Genomic DNA, 21,579 nt, shown 5'->3' on the forward strand with positions numbered 1-21,579 from the left:
GCAGTGATGAGCAGGGACCATGAGGCATCAGAAACGCAGTGGGGGGGTCAGGGTAAATGAGTGCAGCCATAGGTAAAAAAAAAAAGAAAGAAAAAAAAAAAAGATCCCCTTTAAAGCATAACTGTCATTTTAGGGTCATTTTTCTGAAAACAATAAATACTTAAAGCCCTATTCCACGGAACGATTATCGTCCGTATTCGGCTGATATCGGCCGCTACGGACGATAATCGTCCGGTGGAATAGAGTGCAACGAACAGCCAACATCGTTCATGTCGGCTGATCGTTGCAGTCGCTTGTTTTTCAACATGTTTAAAAACAAGCGACTGATACAGCAGCGATCTGCTGCCGTCGCTCCGTTGAATAGGATCATCGGCAGCAGACGCTGCTATATCCTATGGGCTGCCCGGACGATCAGCGATCCCCCGGGCAGCCCCCCGCTGCCCCCTCCCACACTCACCCGCTCGCTGCTGCTGCGTCGAATAGCGGCAACAGCGAGCGGGGCACGAGGAGCAAACGAGCGCAGAGAGCGCTCGTTTGCTTCTCTGAACGACCCGTGAAATAGGGCTTTTACCCCTTTATACTTACCCCTTCTCTCCAAGCCTCGCACATGGAGCCGGCCTCGGGACAAAGATATCCCTGTCGGAATCCCGGCGCACGTGCTGCAGAGATGAGTCCGACGCCCATAGAGAATAATGGCTCCATTCATTCTCTATGGGCGTCGGAATCCAGCTTCCGGCGGGGATATCTCTGTCCCGGGACCAGCTCCAGTAGCGGGACTTGGAGAGAAGGGGTAAGTATAAGGGTCTCTAGCAAGGGGTTGGGCGGCCTTCACCCCGGCACAGGGGTGACAGTTTCCCTTTAAGCTCAAACACAAAGCTTTTTGTGTCTTCAGCAGAAAGCAGCAGCTGAGAACTGGGGGAAGGAGACTGAATAGATAATAAGTATGGAAGGAATTGTTAGTCTCACCATTGGCAGCACCATATCAAAGGTTATGTGTGAGTGGAATACCCCTTAACAATACTCTGCAAACCAGAGCTATAAGGATGCAATGAAATTATCAACAAATGTCCGACCTACAACTTCAAATAACGACCACAGGACAACTGAACAGGTAATAAAAGGATAACCGCATAGCGTTGTGGTATATTGGCACCACAGTGCGGTGTGCTTATACACTCTATATTAGTAAGGAATATTTGGGAGCCATATTGTGGATTGTGGAATTTTGAGATATAAAGCTATAGAACGTCCCTATGTCATTGAGGTGGCCGATACGTTCCTATATTATAGCGGACACCTTGAAGCGATGAACCTTTAATGATAGACACAAATTCAGAAGTGTATGGTAAATCCTTACCTTGCTACATATAAACCTAAAACTTTCTTGGCTAGACAACCTTTCTATTGCAGTTCTAGTACTTATCAGCTGCTGTTTGTCCTGCGGGAAGTGGTGTATTCTCTCTAGTCTGACACAGTGCTCTCTGCTGCCACCTCTGTCCATGTCAGGAACTATCCAGAGCAGCAGCAAATCCCCATAGAAAACCTCTCCTGCTCTGGACAGTTCCTGACATGGACAGAGGTGGCAGCAGAGAGCACTGTTTTAGACAACTTGAACCTGCTGATAGCCCCACATAGCACCTGAGGAGGAGGAAGGTATGTGTCTTGTCTTCCTCCTTGGCGACGGTCCCCCACTGTTAGTCGGGGGAATCTTTGGTTAGGAGCACTATTAAGCCTCTATATATGGGCCGATGAGGAGGAGAAAACGAGTGCTGTTGGCATCTGTTTGCTCCTCGTTCCCCGCTTGATGCCGGTGGTATTACACGTGTTGGCAGCGAGTGGGGGGGGGGGGGGTCCACAGAGAGGTCCGGGGGGCTGCCCAAAGAGTATAGCGGTGGTCTGCTGCCCCTGCTCCTATCCCACAGAGCGACGGCAACAGATCGATGTTATCCTGGTCGTTTGTCTTTCAACATGTTAAAATGATCAGAAGACATCGTTCATTGACTTCTATTACACCAGGCGATTATTGGCCGTGACGGCGGCCGTTATCTGCCAAATATGGCCGATAATCATTTAGTATCCGGCCTCCTCGCTCCTCACAGACTTCCTTACGGCCCGGCTGCCTGCTCCCTCCCCCGCTATATCTCCTGATCACAGCCGGACCCACAGAGATCAATAACTTCTGACAAGTCTGATGATATGTCAAATCTTTTTTTTTTTAACGACCACAGTGACTCTTCAACCCATAGAATCCCATTAATATGTTTTCCCCCCATGACCGATCACTTTAATCCCATTATAAAACGTTTTATGCCCAGGCTTTGCACGTTTCGAATATTAATGACATTCACGGCCGTAACAGCCTAAATGACCTATAATGTAAGCTGCCATTGCGTCTGGGAGGGTCGGCGTCTGCGCGGAGTCCTGCGGGTGGTTCCATCTGACCTTCACTTTTGCTTGGTAACAAATTTAATGTGAGAACTCCAAAGATGCGGCAATACTTTGTGTACAAATAATTTCCAATTTCATAGCTCAGCGGTATTCAAAGTCACTGTCATCCTCCTTACAGACGCCGCCTCTCCCTAAGTCTATCAAACACTCAGCCTTACAGCAGGATTTATTTCAGAAACAGAGTCATGTTAACTCCATCCCGTCACAGATCCCTCCGGACACAAAAAATTACTCGGTTTGGGTAAATAAAGTGTGGAAAAAAGCAAGTTGAGAAATATGAAGTTTCAGCATTCCAATCTCTCGTATTCTTGTTTGCTGCTCGACCATTGTGCAGTGGTAATAATGGCGGTGGAGGTGATTCGCTACCTTGTTTCCCCAAAGATGAGACACCCCCCTGATAATAAGACCTAGTAGGGGTTTTGCTGAATTGCTAAATATAAGGCTTCCCCCGAAAGTAAGACCTAGCAAAGCATGCCCGCCGCACAGAACACCAGGACATGGAGCTGGGATCCTTTATAGCCCGCTGCTGTTGTCCCCTACCCCCCTACCTTCACCGTCCGTTGCAGAGCAGCTGCATGTAGGACATGAACACAGTCACCTGCCACCACCCCCCATTGTTCCCTTCCGCAGCCGTCACTTATAAATGTGCAAGGAAGGTAAATGTAGCCAATAATCAATTCCACCGTATTCTGATCGTGCAGGTTTGCACATGGTGATACTGCAAGTTGCCACATTTCTATGGTTAGCACAGGGGCACTCATTAAATCAAATGTATCACTTAAAGGGGTATTCCACTCAAACATAACTTCTGATATGCTTCAGGAAGATACAGGTGCCGGCACTGTCTGAACACTGCTCAATCAGTAGCTGTGCGCTGGAGTAGGATAAAAGGCTAATAAACTGCACTGGTGAGTAGCCGCGGTGCTCGAACAGAGACAAGGGCAGTACGGTGTATAAAATAGAAAAGAAGTCCAAGCACTCACCGGATGAAGTGATCTCTTTGTGCCTTTATTCAGACATCACAGGGAGGGAGCGGTGGCAAGGGTGCAGGAGTGTGTAGCAGACAACTGTTTCGCGCCTCAGCGCTTTGTCAAGTCTTAGACTTGACAAACGTCTATGAGCGGGGGTGAGCTGCAGAAATCAGTGGCGGGTGATCCGCTGGGCAGTGACTGCACCATGTGAACACACCTCAGTAATACGTGTGACGCTACGGCCGTAACTGCACCATGTGAACACACCTCAGTAATACGTGTGACGCTACAACAGTAACTGCACCATGTGAACACACCTCAGTAGTACGTGTGACGCTACAACAGTAACTGCACCATGTGAACACACCTCAGTAGTACGTGTGACGGTACAGCAGTAACTGCACCATGTGAACACACCTCAGTAGTACGTGTGACGGTACGGCAGTAACTGCACCATGTGAACACACCTCAGTAATACGTGTGACGCTACAGCCGTAACTGCACCATGTGAACACACCTCAGTAATACGTGTGACGCTACGGCCGTAACTGCACCATGTGAACACACCTCAGTAATACGTGTGACGCTACGGCCGTAACTGCACCATGTGAACACACCTCAGTAATACTTGGCACGCTACATCAGTGACTGCACCATGTGAACACACCTCAGTAATACGTGTGACGCTACAACAGTGACTGCACCATGTGAACACACCTCAGTAATACGTGTGACGCTACAACAGTAACTGCACCATGTGAACACACCTCAGTAATACGTGTGACGCTACAGCCGTAACTGCACCATGTGAACACACCTCAGTAATACGTGTGACGCTACGGCCGTAACTGCACCATGTGAACACACCTCAGTAATACGTGTGACGCTACGGCCGTAACTGCACCATGTGAACACACCTCAGTAATACTTGGCACGCTACATCAGTGACTGCACCATGTGAACACACCTCAGTAATACGTGTGACGCTACAACAGTGACTGCACCATGTGAACACACCTCAGTAATACGTGTGACGCTACAACAGTAACTGCACCATGTGAACACACCTCAGTAATACGTGGGACGCTACAACAGTGACTGCACCATGTGAACACACCTCAGTTATATGTGTGACGCTACGGCAGTAACTGCACCATGTGAACACACCTCAGTAATACGTGTGACGCTACGGCCGTAACTGCACCATGTGAACACACCTCAGTAATACATGGGACGCTACAACAGTGACTGCACCATGTGAACACACCTCAGTAATACGTGGGACGCTACAACAGTGACTGCACCATGTGAACACACCTCAGTAATACGTGTGACGCTACAACAGTGACTGCACCATGTGAACACACCTCAGTAATATGTGTGACGCTACGGCAGTAACTGCACCATGTGAACACACCTCAGTAATACGTGTGACGGTACGGCAGTAACTGCACCATGTGAACACACCTCAGTAACATGTGTGACGCTACGGCAGTAACTCACTGGAAAGGTCACTCTGACAAGGTATACTATATTAGCACGTACTGAGCTCTTTCCACTGTAAATACCCATCACAATGCCACGGGAACATTACCTATTGTTGGGTAATAGCAGCTCTGTGCACTTGGCACCTGAAGTAGTGTTTTAGTTGGTACAGTAATAGCTTTCTTTGTGCATACTTGGCAACGGCCATTGTTGTGGGCCGTGATATCAAAGCTAATGGATGCAATTATATCCAGCACTAAGGGACGCCGTCACCGATGGGAGGATGCTAGCTGCTGAACACTGGATACGGCTCAGTCAGTCACCGGAAAATGTTTTAGTAAAACAACAGTAAGACTTTTAACACTTTGCAGAGTAAAAGGTATTAGTGCCAGCAGCTTCACATACTGGGAGTGCTGGGGGCATCGATAGCCTCAGGCTGGAGACCACCAGTATAGGGGGAGCAGGATCCAAAACTGGATAGCAGTATGTGGCAGTCTGTGGGTAAGTTTAAAGTGTAACTCTAAGGGCCCTATTCCACCGGACGATTATCGTTCGCATAATCGTTAACGATTAACGATCTCAAACGACCGCTATTGCGGAAGACCTGAAATTGTTCACTCATTTCCATGGAATGATAATCGTTACTTATGATCGTAATTGCGATCGTAATTTATTACTATTGCGTTCGTATCTATTGCGAACAACCGAACGATGTCTTATTCAATGCGAACAATTTGCGAACATTTTGCGAACGAGCAACGATAAAAATAGGTCCAGGTCTTATTAAGCGATCAACGATTACTCGTTCAGTCGTTAATCGTTAACTGCATTTCAACCGAACGATTATCGTTTAGATTCGAACGATTTAACGGTAATCTGAACGATAATCGTCCGGTGGAATAGGGCCCTAAAGTGTAGCTTAGAGAGTGGGCCAATCAGGGGTGTGATTAGGGCGGCCTGTCCTTGAGCTTGGTTCCTTATTTAAAGGGAATTCCGCTCAGACGTAACTTTTAATATACTGCTGCCCATGGTGAAAAATAAACAGCATACACTTACCTTTCAACCCTCCCACATTGTCCTCCTACGGCGTGTTCAGGTCCCGACCAAGACGGACTTGTCTGGGGGTGACAGCCTGCTCGGCCAATCACTGGCAAGACAGGGGAGTGCGGTGGCTGTCCCCCTTAGACGAATCAGCCATGAGCTGAACATTCTATAGGACATGGTGGGGGAGGGGGGATTGGAATAGCCTGTAATCTTCTCACAATGGCCAGCAGTATAGTAAAAGCTTTATTTGCTTGGAATACCGTGGTGTCGCAAGTAACTCTATTGTTGCTGTTGCCACCCTTTTTTCCCGAAAGTTATGAGAAACTCGTCTGAGCTAGTCAAAAAATAATTTCGGATAGTATGTATCACAGTAATTTTCAGTAACATGAGATTAATTTTTACTGATTATGAAGCATTTAGATGTAACCGGCGGCATTAGTTATACAGAAACAAAAGTGTTCTGCTGATGATTTTCATCTGTACTTAAAGGAGAAGTCCAGCAAAAAATTTTTATTAAAGTCTTGTATCGCTCCCCCAAAAGTTATACAAATCCCCAATATACACTTATTAGAGGACATACTTATAAAGGGCTTTGTTCCCTGCACTTACTACTGCATCAAGGCTTGACTTCCTGGATAACATGGTGATGTCACTTCCTGGATAGCACATCACCATGTTATCCAGGAAGTGACATCACCATGTTATCCAGAAAGTGACATCACCGTGTTACCCAGGAAGTGACATCACCATGTTATCCAGGAAGTGACATCCCCATGTTATCCAGGAAGTGACATCACCGTGTTATCCAGGAAGTGACATCATCATGTTATCCAGAAAGTGACATTACCATGTTATCCAGGAAGTGACATCATCATGTTATCCAGGAAGTGACATCATCATGTTATCCAGGAAGTGACATCACCATGTTATCCAGGAAGTGACATCACCGTGTTATCCAGGAAGTGACATCACCGTGTTATCCAGGAAGTGACATGACCATGTTATCCAGGAAGTGACATGACCATGTTATCCAGGAAGTGACATGACCATGTTATCCAGGAAGTGACATCACCATGTTATCCAGGAAGTGACATCACCGTGTTATCCAGGAAGTGACATCACCATGTTATCCAGGAAGTGAAGCCTTGATGCAGTAGTAAGTGCAGGGAAAGAAGGGGGGGCAATACAATACTTAAAGACAAATTATTGCCGTACTTCTCCTTTAAACATTTTTTTTAAATGGCCGGAGACAGGGGGAAAGTAAGCATGGGTATTAACTCACCTCTCACTGTGCCTCTTCACTTCTGGATTGCCACTCCGACCCCAGCGCTTCGCACATCAAAACCCGCCTAATGGAATGGCTTCAGACACCGATTGGCTGAGTGGGTTGTCCATCAGCCAGGACAGACATTTTCCCTTAAGTCGGGGGAAAATGCCTTTCAGCGAGGGTTCTGAGGCTGGTCCCGTTGCTTATCGCAGGCACTGGGAGAGGTAAGCAATCCTTCATTGTTACTCTCTCCCCTGCCGCCAGCTGAGGCCAGACTTTTCTTCTAAAGGGAACCGATCATGAGGATTAGGGTTCTGAGTTACAATAATGACGTTCTGAAGAATGTTGTCTCACTGAAAATGTAGTACTCCTTCCCACACTGTATGCAAATCAGCACTAACTAGTCATGTGGGTGGCATCTCTTACTCGACTAGTCACCACTCTCAGGCTGTAACCACTCCCCTCCGCACTGTAACCCCGCCTCTGAATGATGTGGCAGGCTCCTGACCTGTGAATCATGCCCAAAGAGGTGGGATTACAGCGAAGAGGGGATCGATTACAGGCCGGGAGCTGTGACTAGTTGAGGGAGAGACGCCATCTACGTGACTAGTTGAAGCTGATTTGATACAGGAGGCAAAGAAAAAAGCAGTTAACATGGTAGGAAACGCTGCAGCATTCTTTAGAACATTATTATTGCAATTTAGAACCCTAAATCCTCACGATTGGTTCCCTTTAACGTCCAATGCATCCTGTATTAGTGTCCAGCAATAGTCAGCTACAGGTAGTATATCTTGCACACATTACCCTCTGCGCAGGCCATTCGCTGCAACTGTAACAGGGCCATTGATAATTACTGCACATCCACGGCCTGGCAGAGGGTAATCACTTCATGATATTCTACCTATCGCTTGATCGATACTTTCCACAAAGAGGCAGAAATCGCTATTGTCCCGATAGCACTGGAAACCCAACAGGAACCTGGGAGACCCTCAATGGGATCTGCTGTTTCATTTGGATCCATCAAAGGTCTACCAATAATTAAAGCCAGAACACTAATGTAAATAAGTATCTTATGTCAATATATATATACATATATATACTACTGGGATTTAAGTCCCTGCGACACAAACTATCAAAATAGTTTGTATATATATATATATATATATATATATATATATATATATATATATATATATATATATATATATACACTGCTGTGGAGCTGGTTGGAACAGGAGATGGTTTGGGGTAATATATTAATAAATATTTCTCGCAGGCTTTATTGAGTTTAATATCAAACCAGTTGTTTTAAGAGCAAACAGACTATAATACGCTTGAAGATGAATCTCGCCTCTCGCTTTGCGTCTCCAATATCCTTCCAGACAGAGGAAGCTTTGTATTTTGCTTGTACTGTTGGTGGCAGCGCTAATGCTGAGCGGCTTGATGAACACTTGAGGAAGATAATGAGGATACTTTACATTTCACATATTAGCAAAATAAAATCCGACCCTCTGAGGTTGTGGAAAGCGTTGTCAGACACTTTAATTAAGCTTACAGAGTCGCCATGGTAACTCCCGCTCGCACTGTTTGTTAATGTTTCGCTATATGAAGTTTGTTTCTACCGCTCTGTAGTTTGACTAATCCTTCGCATTTGCTTTTGAGCTTTAAAGGAGTTGTCCAGGGAGCAGAAGACATTGGAAGCCTTGTGCTCCCGGCGCTTCCTCCCAGCAGCCCCAAGCCTTGGAAGTAAGCCTGACGAAATAGGGGGGCCTATATTCTGATCATTGCGTGCGTCATTCCAGGTCACTCCACAACCATGGTCCTGTGGTGAGAAGTGGTTGGCCCAGTGGACCTAGCAGTACAATACAGTCTGGGTCGGCAATCCGAGTCAGGCATAGCATGGTCTATTTGGTACAGACCCCTGGGGTCAGTCCTAGAAGTGCAGGAAGAGGTCAGAGACCGTCTGCTAAAGGTAACAAGAAAAGTCTATAGGTAATAACCTGCCAATTGCTGCACTGTGTGATGAGTGTCCAACCATACTGATCCGCCAGGCTCACATCAGAGCACAAATAAATCACATAGGACACAGAACTTCTTTCTGCTTAAATGTCTCTTAGTTGCCAAAAATGCGAAAATACACCCATGGGTTATAAGAATAAGAACCTGTCACATCACCACAGTGTTCAGGATCAGCAAGATTCAGTCTTCATGCCGCGGCCGCAGCGCTCCCCAGTACTCACAATTCATAGAAGACTCTCACTCTCCGAAAGAAACAAGACAAGGACGTCAAATGTCACTACGTATGGGGTCCTGCCCTTCCTCAAGCTTTAGAAACGGTAGGACCCCGAAACATAGTGGCGCTTGGCTATGGCTGTCCAAGCATGATAGAAATTGTAGTTTTGCAACAGCTGGAGGGCCTGAGGTTAACCCAACCTACGCACCAGGAGTAGAGGGTCTATACAGGGCCTATGTATCTGCCCAACCTACGCACCAGGAGTAGATGGTCTATACAGGGCCTATGTATCTGCTCAACCTACGCCCCAGGAGTAGAGGGTCTATACAGGGCCTATGTATCTGCCTAACCTACGCCCCAGGAGTAGAGGGTCTATACAGGGCCTATGTATCTGCCTAACCTACGCCCCAGGAGTAGAGGGTCTATACAGGGCCTATGTATCTGCCTAACCTACGCCCCAGGAGTAGAGGGTCTATACAGGGCCTATGTATCTGCCTAACCTACGCCCCAGGAGTAGAGGGTCTATACAGGGCCTATGTATCTGCCTAACCTACGCCCCAGGAGTAGAGGGTCTATACAGGGCCTATGTATCTGCCTAACCTACGCCCCAGGAGTAGAGGGTCTATACAGGGCCTATGTATCTGCCTAACCTACGCCCCAGGAGTAGAGGGTCTATACAGGGCCTATGTATCTGCCTAACCTACGCCCCAGGAGTAGAGGGTCTATACAGGGCCTATGTATCTGCCTAACCTACGCACCAGGAGTAGAGGGTCTATACAGGGCCTATGTATCTGCCCAACCTACGCACAAGGAGTAGAGGGTCTATACAGGGCCTATGTATCTGCCTAACCTACGCCCCAGGAGTAGAGGGTCTATACAGGGCCTATGTATCTGCCTAACCTACGCCCCAGGAGTAGAGGGTCTATACAGGGCCTATGTATCTGCCCAACCTACGCACCAGGAGTAGAGGGTCTATACAGGGCCTATGTATCTACCCAACCTACGCCCCAGGAGTAGAGGGTCTATACAGGGCCTATGTATCTGCCCAACCTACGCACCAGGAGTAGATGGTCTATACAGGGCCTATGTAACTGCCTATAGAATACACCTATAGATTCTGAATTCTACAGTAAAAAAACAGTACCCAAAAAGAAAGGGGGATCCCCGAATGGTCCCTACTATTCGAAATGAACACCTATAGACCCATCCGGTACTAATATATAAAAAAAAATGAGGAAAATTCACTTATATATACAAAGAACTTTATTGGAAATAATCACAAATAAAAAAAGGGAAAGGGAAAAAAATCTGCCCAACCTACGCCCCAGGAGTAGAGGGTCTATACAGGGCCTATGTATCTGCCTAACCTACGCCCCAGGAGTAGAGGGTCTATACAGGGCCTATGTATCTGCCTAACCTACGCCCCAGGAGTAGAGGGTCTATACAGGGCCTATGTATCTGTCCAGGCTACGCACCAGGAGTAGAGGGTCTATTCATAAACTGTAAGTGTACACTGAACGTAGTGTGAATGCAGCCTTACAGTATCATTGAAATTTTACAGTTCATACACGATTGTCACTGTCATTTCCTTTTTTTTAAAATTTTTTTTTAAATCAATAGTACAGGCGATTTTGAGAAACTTTGCAATTGGGTTTATTAGCCAAAAAATGCATTTTTATCATGAAAAAGCAATTTAAAGCTCTCCTCCCTGTCTTCATTGTTCTCTATGGAGAGGGGAGGGGTGGAGGAAAATGAGGCACCAAAACAGGACAACAAAGAGTTAATTTACAGCTACATCACCGGGCTATCTCCTCTGAAGTCAGCACTGACCTCTCTGACCTCTGAATACCGGCTTTCATACAACTCCCACTGTGCAATCCTTTGTTCTCTGCTCTCTACTGCCAACTAATCTTCCTCCTCCCCCCTCCCCTCTCCATAGGTTACACAGGGCTCCACTGATATGAACTAGTCGAGATTTCCTGATATGAGCAGTGAATGAGAGATAGGAGGGAGGGGGGACCTGGGGAAAGTCTTTTTGAATGCAGATAATGGCATATTTGCCTAATAAACCCAATTACAAAGTTTCTTAAATTCGCCTGGACTATTGATTTCTGCAAAAAAAAAAAAAAAAAAAAAAAAACACGACAGTGACTCTTTAAATACAATTACAACGCAACGATAGGAAACAGTGTACCCAGGTTACTGATTCTTTAAGTGTCCGTGAGCCTGACGCATCTCCTGAGATATATATATATATGACTATTAAACACACACTTCATTTGTATATCAGATGAGATTTTTATGCATTGATGATACATTTTATCTCGACGTTCCTCATTAAAGGTTATCGCTCATAGCAAATCATCCAAAAATCCCCCCTTCTCCAGAACGGGAGTAACATTAAGTACTCGCTCCTTTTCCAATCTACAAAACTTTATGGCGCCGAAATTAGTTATTTTTATGAACAAACCAAAAAGCTGCAATATTGTGACTTGAAGTAGAAGAGATTTAACCTTTTCAATGTTAGCGATGTTGACAGAAAGTTGTTCAGGCGTGAGCGCGAACACTAGAGGAGTTAAATGCATGTCAGCGCGCATTACCGTCCCGAAAGAAAGTCGTCTCAAAAAGGTCTGCGGAAAATTAAATCATTAGTGTAATGAAGATGAGGAGGAGCTCCGCGCACGGTCGCGGCCATCAGCTGCTAATTACAACTCCAGAGAATTACTCAAGTGCTTCTTGTCACAAATCTGATTGGAGCCAATAAAGACGTTCACATCCGATACCTCACTCTGCTGTTTTTTTCCATCCACTTTATGAAATTATCAGAATGTTTCTGCATCTCATTTCACGGCGCCAGAAATAGAAACTGAAGCACAAACCGATCGCCGAGGAACAATTTTAGATGTTTTATAACTCGTCTACCAAAGTCACCTGACTCATCTGCTCTCTGCGAGCCATAAAAAGCCGCCCCGGCCCGGCCGATCAGATTTACTGACATCAAGTAATACTTAGTGCTCGGAGTGAGCAGAACGGCCGCCTGGAAGATGGATGAGGGAGACATTTATATGTCTACCAACACCGAAAATAGCGGCTGATCTAATGTGAACAGAGGGAGTGAGAATATACTAGAGTCGGGGCAGGACTTGAAGGGATTTGAGAACATTTAGTAAATCATCATTAGCGCTCCCGAGTTTTCTGACACTGGAAGGTTCCTGTTCTCCGACATTAAGAGAAGATGACAGTGTCGGATTATTTATCATTCTGGATTGTTAGATCATTCAAAAGTTATATAAAATGCAATTATTAGGTTAGAACAGGAGGCCAAAACAAAATATTATAGGGAAGCCCTCACGCAGGAGACTGGGGAAGAACCCACCGTACCACAAAGCTTTTGATACTTACCCTCTCCTCCCGGGGATGCACCGGACACCATTCATATTGCCAAGAAATCCTCCCGGCCACTGTCCAAAGCAGCAACAAATCCCCATAGAAAACCTCTCCTGCTCTGGACAGTTCCTGACATGGACAGAGGTGGCAGCAGAGAGCACCGTGTCAGACTGGAGAGAATACACCACTTCCTGTAGGACATACAGCAGCTGGTAAGTACTGGAAGACTGGAGATTTTTAAATACAAATCTATACAACTTTCTGAAACCAGTTGACTTGCTAGAAAAAAACAAAATCCACAATATTACCCCTTTTAGGCCAAAACTAGGTGCAGCACAAAGGGGTTGGCAGGAACAAATAAGTAAAAGAAGATATACTCCCCTCCCGCTGATAACCCTGATATACTCCCCTCCCGCTGATAACCCTGATATACTCCCCTCCCGCTGATAACCCTGATATACTCCCCTCCCGCTGATAACCCTGATATACTCCCCTCCTACTGATAACCCTGATATACTCCCCTCCTACTGATAACCCCGATATACTCCCCTCCTACTGATAACCCCGATATACTCCCCTCCTACTGATAACCCTGATATACTCCCCTCCTACTGATAACCCCGATATACTCCCCTCCCGCTGATAACCCTGATATACTCCCCTCCTACTGATAACCCTGATATACTCCCCTCCTACTGATAACCCCGATATACTCCCCTCCTACTGATAACCCCGATATACTCCCCTACCACTGATAACCCCGATATACTCCCCTCCCGCTGATAACCCCGATATACTCCCCTCCCGCTGATAACCCCGATATACTCCCCTCCCGCTGATAACCCCGATATACTCCCCTCCTACTGATAACCCTGATATACTCCCCTCCTACTGATAACCCCGATATACTCCCCTCCTACTGATAACCCCGATATACTCCCCTCCTACTGATAACCCCGATATACTCCCCTCCTACTGATAACCCCGATATACTCCCCTCCTACTGATAACCCTGATATACTCCCCTCCAGCTGATAACCCTGATATACTCCCCTCCTACTGATAACCCCGATATACTCCCCTCCTACTGATAACCCCGATATACTCCCCTCCCGCTGATAACCCCGATATACTCCCCTCCCGCTGATAACCCTGATATACTCCCCTCCCACTGATAACTCTGATATACTCCCCTACCGCTGATAACCCCAATATACTCCCCTCCCACTGATAACCCCAATATACTCCCCTCCCACTGATAACTCTGATATACTCCCCTCTGGCTGATAACCCCGATATACTCCCCTCTGGCTGATAACCCCGATATACTCCCCTCCTACTGATAACCCTGATATACTCCCCTCCAGCTGATAACCCTGATATACTCCCCTCCTACTGATAACCCTGATATACTCCCCTCCAGCTGATAACCCTGATATACTCCCCTCCTACTGATAACCCCGATATACTCCCCTCCCGCTGATAACCCTGATATACTCCCCTCCCGCTGATAACTCTGATATACTCCCCTACCGCTGATAACCCCGATATACTCCCCTCCCACTGATAACCCTGATATACTCCCCTCCGGCTGATAACCCTGATATACTCCCCTCCCGCTGATAACCCTGATATACTCCCCTCCTGCTGATAACCCTGATATACTCCCCTCCTACTGATAACCCCGATATACTCCCCTCCTACTGATAACCCCGATATACTCCCCTCCCGCTGATAACCCTGATATACTCCCCTCCTGCTGATAACCCTGATATACTCCCCTCCTACTGATAACCCCGATATACTCCCCTCCCGCTGATAACCCCGATATACTCCCCTCCCGCTGATAACCCTGATATACTCCCCTACCGCTGATAACCCTGATATACTTCCCTCCCGCTGATAACCCTGATATACTCCCCTCCTACTGATAACCCTGATATACTCCCCTCCTACTGATAACCCTGATATACTCCCCTCCCGCTGATAACCCCGATATACTCCCCTCCCACTGACGTCATTCTAAGTGCTGATCCTGCTGCTCACAGATTGTATCATATCCCCTTTTTTAATCAGTTCCCATTTTAATGAATTATAACAGAATTTATAGTTTTCTTCCTTAAAGTGGCACTCTGCTTTTTGTTTATTGGCTCCCTGGCTGCAGCCTTACCCGTATAGTCCCCCGGGATGATCGTTTCCGCACTGTGTTATTCCAGGGCTATGGCGCTGTTGAGATCCCATCTCTCCTGACTACCTTCATTTTCCCCATCTTGAAGGCATCCCTATGAGCGCTTGCTCACACTGGCTTCCGACCTCTTCAGATACGGGACAGCCAGATAACAGGCCAGGCGTGTGCCAGCAGGAGGTCAATGGCAACGGAGCACCGGAATAAAGCGATCATCCTGGGTAAGTACATGGACGAGTCTGCAGCCAATAAAGAAAAAAGTGGATTGCTTCAGCAATGGCATAAAGATACAGGGGAGATTAAATAAAATGTGTCAGTTTTAAATAAAGCCCCGCCCCCCTGACACCAGCGGGCTTACTAAGAGGCATATGCCCTGCACCTGGCACAACAAAACTTGGTGGTGTAGTTTTACCATGGTGTGCGGGGGATACGGCTGGCGTACGTCCGGGCCACAACCTTCATAAATCTCCCGCCATGGTGATGGTTCTTTCCAATCCTGTTTTCTATCAGACATCATGAATCCATGGCTGATACTACCGAGTGTATCATATCCAGGGCCGGCCTTTGGGGTGGGCGACCTGTGTGCTTGCACAGGGCGCCTCATTCCCGGCCAGCTGGGGGGCGCTCCGGCAGAGAGATGCACTGCACATCTACTTACAAATAGCGCTCTGCTTCTCTCATCCCCTGCACGGCACGGGAGAATGACGTCACCCGGACCGCACGTCCAGCCAATCAGAGAGGGGACGTGCGTCACGCCGGCACTCAGGTAAGAAAACTCTCGGCGGGAGTGATGGCTGGGGGTGGTAGTTGTGTGGGGGGCTGGGGGTGATAGTTGTGTGTGGGGGGGAGGGTTGGGAGCTGTAGTTGTGAGGGGGGCTGGGGGGTGGGAGTTGGGTGGTGGTTGTAGTTGTGTGGGGGGCTGGGGGTGGTAGTTGGGTGGGGGCTGTAGTTGTGTGGGGGGGCTGGGGGTGGTAGTTGGGTGGGAGCTGTAGTTGTGTGGGGGGCTGGGGGGTGGTAGTTGGGTGGGGGTTGTAGTTGTATGGGGGGCTGGGGGTGGTAGTTGGGTGGGAGATGTAGTTGTGTGGGGGGCTGGGGGGTGGTAGTTGGGTGGGGGCTGTAGTTGTGTGGGGGGCTGGTAGTTGTTTGCGGAGCTGTAGTTGGGTGGGGGCTGTAGTTTGGGGGGCTGAGGGTGTTAGTTGTTTGGGGGGCTAGGGGTGTTAGTTGCGTAAATGGCTGGGGGGGTAGTTGTTTGCATGGGGGGGGTCGGTTGATGGGTCTTGTCTGGAGGCATGGAAGGGTGAAGGAGCTTTATGTTACCTTAAGGGGGTCGGGGGGCAAAAAAAGGTTTCACACAGGGTGTCATTAACCCTAAGGCTGGCCCTGATCATATCCACTGCACAGTATTCTGGAGAATAGGCAAACACTGAAAGATCTGCGGCCGTCTCCAAGATGATCACAACTACAAAAAATAGTAAAGATTCCTGAATGTATGTATATCTAATATCTAATATGTAATATCACTTTAAAGGGGAAAAAAATCAAAACAGACAGGAGGCTCCTTTGGAGGATTTATGTGTATATTCTGTACACTGTGCATCCATGCTCAACTGATCTGGTAAATTGACATTTTGTGGTTCGGTTCAGGGGTGGATATTCCATTAATAAGGAACCCCTTAACTAGTATTCAACTATATACTTAATATATTCCAATTCACAGTTTCTCTTAAACACAAAATAACAGGTAACTATTCTGCAGGTGCCTTAACCTATAGCAGCCACCCTACCAGGGTCCAAATGATGGCTCCCCATACTCAGATGCCCCTGGGTATTAATGGTAGAGCAGGATGGTAAGGCCCACCAGTAATTACACAAGAAACACATACAAGCTTATATCAAATCAGAAACAATGGCAGCATGATTGTGGCAGAGAGGAGCAATATCCCTGCTCTGAGTCTTAAAGAGGAGATGATGGGGGGGATCACAGGTGGGGCCCCTCTATAACTTTCATGATAGGGAATATAGGCAGGGTTGGTCAAGCTGGGACAATTCTAAGATGTCCCATTGTTGGGTAGTTCTTCCTATAATGTTTTGTTAGCATCTTGTAACATAAATCTAATAGGAATAATTCTCATTCAGCGAAGCAAAAATTCACATCATGACCTCACCACCCCAAATGAGCCCCCAATAAAAGCTCTGAATGATAATGTGAATATAAACATAAAGGGGTATTCCTGTTATAGTGAGAATAACATGATGACTTCTCTGTGAGCGCAGATAACCAGGACCTCCTGCATTTAGTCTCTTTTTTCAACCAGCACAAGACTAAAAAGCTTCAGGAGACTGGACCTGGATACAGTAAGTATAGCTGTTATACAGCTGCCTTCAGGAGACTGGACCTGGATACAGTAAGTATAGCTGTTATATAGCTGCCTTCAGGAGACTGGACCTGGATACAGTAAGTATAGCTGGTATATAGCAGCCTTCAGGAGACTGGACCTGGATACAGTAAGTATAGCTGTTATATAGCTGCCTTCAGGAGACTGGACCTGGATACAGTAAGTATAGCTGTTATATAGCAGCCTTCAGGAGACTGGACCTGGATACAGTAAGTATAGCTGTTATATAGCTGCATTCAGGAGACTGGACCTGGATACAGTAAGTATAGCTCGTATATAGCTTTCCCTAAGGAGACTGGACCTGGATACAGTAAGTATAGCTGTTATATAGCAGCCTTCAAGAGACTGGACCTGGATACAGCAAGTATAGCTGTTATATAGCAGTCTTCAGGAGACTGGACCTGGATACAGTAAGTATAGCTGTTATATAGCAGCCTTCAGGAGACTGGACCTGGATACAGTAAGTACAGCTTTTATAAAGCTGCCTTCAGGAGACTGGACCTGGATACAGTAAGTATAGCTGTTATATAGCTGCATTCAGGAGACTGGACCTGGATACAGTAAGTATAGCTGGTATATAGCAGCCTTCAGGAGACTGGACATGGATACAGTAAGTATAGCTGTTATATAGCTGCCTGCAGGAGACTGGACCTGGATATTGTAAGTATAGCTGTTATATAGCTGCCTGCAGGAGACTGGACCTGGATATTGTAAGAATAGCTGTCATATAGCTGCCTTCAGGAGACTGGACCTGGATATAGTAGAGTATAGCTGTGTTATACAGCATGAAAACGAAAAAATATTAATTCATGCAAATTGCAAACATGCTTTATATCACATCCCCTGTTGGTTTATAACAGGAGACAGTGGCCATTAAAAATCTCAAACCTTCAAGTACTTATCAGCTGCTGTATGTCCTGCAGGAAGTGGTGTATTCTCTCCTGTCTGACACAGTGCTCTCTGCTGCCACCTCTGTCCATGTCAGGAACTGTCCAGAGCAGCACCAAATCCCCATAGAAAACCTCTCCTGCTCTGGACAGTTCCTGACATGGACAGAGGTGGCAGCAGAGAGCACTGTGTCAGACTGGAAAGAATACACCACTTGCTCACTTGATTTGAGAAATTTTTTTCCCCATGAAGTACCCCTTTAAGTCCTGTCATTCTCCTCAGAGATTATGTCTCCAGCAACTATTGAAGTCCACCTCCCACAGGCCAACAATTAAAATTTCGCTGACGGTCAACTCCATCTGCAGCAGAGAGCAAAGAATGTTTTTTTTTTTTTTTTTTTTTTTTTTTGGGGGGGGGGGGGGGGTTGTGTACTGAATTTGTAATTGTCAAAAATAATCTAACTGTGAGCCCCCCTAAGGGAAGTAAAGGGGTATTCCGCTCAAACTTTTGATATGTTTCTGTGATGAGAATCATACTTTCTTAAATACGTATTACCTATTCAGTCTCCTTCTCCCAGATCTCAGCCGCTGCGTTCTGCTGAAGACACAAAGATCTGTGTGTAAGCTTTTCTCTCTGTCTCCCCTCCTCCCTTCTGAGACAGCTGATATAAACAAGTCCCTGGCAGGCTTTAGCTGCAACATTGTAGCTTCTTTGTAATGCCGGGAGGGTTAATCTGAGGTCAAGTTGCTAATGAACTCACTGTGATTAACCCTACCAGCATTACAAAGAAGCTACAATGTTGCAGCTAAAGCCTGCCAGGGACTTGTTTACATCAGCTGTCTCAAAAGGGAGGGGGGAGACAGAGAGAAAAGCTCACACACAGACTTTTGTGCCTTCAGCAGAAAGCAGCAGCTAAGAACTGGGGGAAGGAGACTGAATAATTAATAATTATGGAAGGAATTTTTAGTCTCACCATGGGCAGCAACATATCAGAAGTTATGTTTGAGGGGAATACCCCTTTAATTTGAATAATTGCCCAGCCCTAGGTGTAAAGTTTTTAAAGCTCCTATCATACAGTATATACTAATAGATGTGACTTCCGTATACAGTAATCTACCATCTACAACCCCTCTTGACAGTCATTTTAGAACTTTGTACAGTAGAATATGCCATCTGCTTATTGTCTGTGTTCAAATATAATTATAGTGCTTGAAAAAGCACTACTGTATATTGTAATCCGTATTCTTCTTCTGCTTCTTTTTCTTCTTCTTCCAGCCATTCTTCTGTGATTAATACAGCCCGAACCACTTTGCGCACAGACTCTTCGTTTCGAAACCATTAGCGGTGACAGGTGTGCTATCTATTTTTGGTTTCGATTGGTTAGAAACCTCTAATTTCCCCTAGGAAATAATAGCCCATTGGAAATAATGGCCACACTGTAAACGCTGTGTAGCCGAGCCAACACCCGCACTACGTAGCAGAGCTGAGGCAGCCTTGTAGCAGAGCCAACACCGGCACTACGCAGCAGAGCTGAGCCAGCCGTGTAGCAGAGTTGACACCCGCACTACATAGCAGAGATGTGGAAGCCATGTAGCAGAGCAGACACCCGCACTACGTAGCAGAGCTGAGCCAGCCTTGTAGCAGAGCTCTACTATGGCTCTACTATGGCTCCACTAGGCATTGCTCCCACCTAGCCAGAATCCTGCTCCACACTGATGAGGTGCAACACCCCGAAACAGCTGTATGTGGATGGCTACCTAGCCTTGGTTTATCCCTTGTCATTACATTGACTTATAGGGCCACTTAATATGGTGGTTTTGGTGGTTTCCTAACAGGAGCTGCCCCTTGGCTGGGTCCTTCCCGGAGGGATATCTGGCTAGTCCTGTGTTTTGAGACTCTTCCATGAGGCTCCATGGGCTCCTCTTTTGCATATTCATGTTTCCCAGGGGGCAACGCACCTAGGACTTCACAGCATTGAGCGCTTTCACTAGCAGCCGGCAGTGTTGTCGTTTGGCTGTTCTCCCTGAGATCAACAATCTGTTTCTCTTATGGCTCTACTAGGCATTGCTCCCACCAAGCCAGAATCCTGCTCCACACTGATGAGGGGCAACACCCCAAAACAGCTGTATGTGGATGGCTACCTAGCCTTGGTTTATCCCTTGTCATTACATTGACTTATAGGGCCACTTAATATGGTGGTTTTGGTGGTTTCCTAACAGGAGCTGCTCCTTGGCTGGGTCCTTCCCGGAGGGATATCTGGCTAGTCCTGTGTTTTGAGACTCTTCTATGAGGCTCCATGGGCTCCTCTTTTGCATATTCATGTTTCCCAGGGGGCAACGCACCTAGGACTTCACAGCATTGAGCGCTTTCACTAGCAGCCGGCAGTGTTGTCGTTTGGCTGTTCTCCCTGAGATCAACAATCTGTTTCTCTTATGGCTCCACTAGGCATTGCTCCCACCAAGCCAGAATCCTGCTCCACACTGATGAGGGGCAACACCCCAAAACAGCTGTATGTGGATGGCTACCTAGCCTTGGTTTATCCCTTGTCATTACATTGACTTATAGGGCCACTTAATATGGTGGTTTCCTAACAGGAGCTGCCCCTTGGCTGGGTCCTTCCCGGAGGGATATCTGGCTAGTCCTGTGTTTTGAGACTCTTCAATGAGGCTCCATGGGCTCCTCTTTTGCATATTCATGTTTCCCAGGGGGCAATGCACCTAGGACTTCACTGCATTGAGCGCTTTCACTAGCAGCCGGCAGTGTTGTTGTTTGGCTGGTCTCCCTGAGTTCAGCAATCTGTATCTCTTGTAGCAGAGTCGACAACCGTACTACATAGCAGAGGTGAGTCAGTAAAGTAGCAGAGCTAAGTCAGTGATGTAGCAGAGCCCATACCCCCATAAAGGGACAGTAACCAGGTCGCTCTTAAGGGGACGGTACCCAAGTCGCTCTTAAAGGGAGGGTACCCAAATCGCTCTTAAAAGGGCGGTACCCAAGTCGCTCTTAAAGGGAGGGTACCTAAGTCTCTCTTAAGGGAAGGGTTCCCAAGTCGGTCTTAAAGGGACGCTACCCAAGTCGCTCTTAAAAGGGAGGGTATCAAGGGTTAAAGTTTCTCTTAAAGGGAAGTCACTGGTAAAAGGGCGCTCTTTTCAAGCACTACGTATTTTCCTGGAAATGCAAATCTAGTTAAAGGATTTTTATTATGTAGACGGGAAACTACAAGTATGTTTTCTATAAAAAAGATAATAAACAGCGTCTCTGCTTTGGCTTATGTGAAT

The 21,579-nt window shown here is 46.8% G+C and overlaps 1 protein-coding gene across 1 annotated transcript in view; it reads right to left on the reverse strand.

The window, feature by feature from the left end:
• CCDC60 (coiled-coil domain containing 60) overlaps positions 1 to 21,579 on the reverse strand; it is a 131,573-nt gene that overhangs the window by 99,522 nt on the left and 10,472 nt on the right. Inside the window, exon 2 of the mRNA XM_069960692.1 lies at positions 8,540 to 8,665. Coding sequence (XP_069816793.1) covers positions 8,540 to 8,665 — 126 coding nt within the window. The remainder of the gene's footprint in view (positions 1 to 8,539; positions 8,666 to 21,579) is intronic.

This window comes from Dendropsophus ebraccatus, chromosome 3, assembly GCF_027789765.1.
Source record: "Dendropsophus ebraccatus isolate aDenEbr1 chromosome 3, aDenEbr1.pat, whole genome shotgun sequence".
Taxonomy (NCBI): domain Eukaryota; kingdom Metazoa; phylum Chordata; class Amphibia; order Anura; family Hylidae; genus Dendropsophus; species Dendropsophus ebraccatus.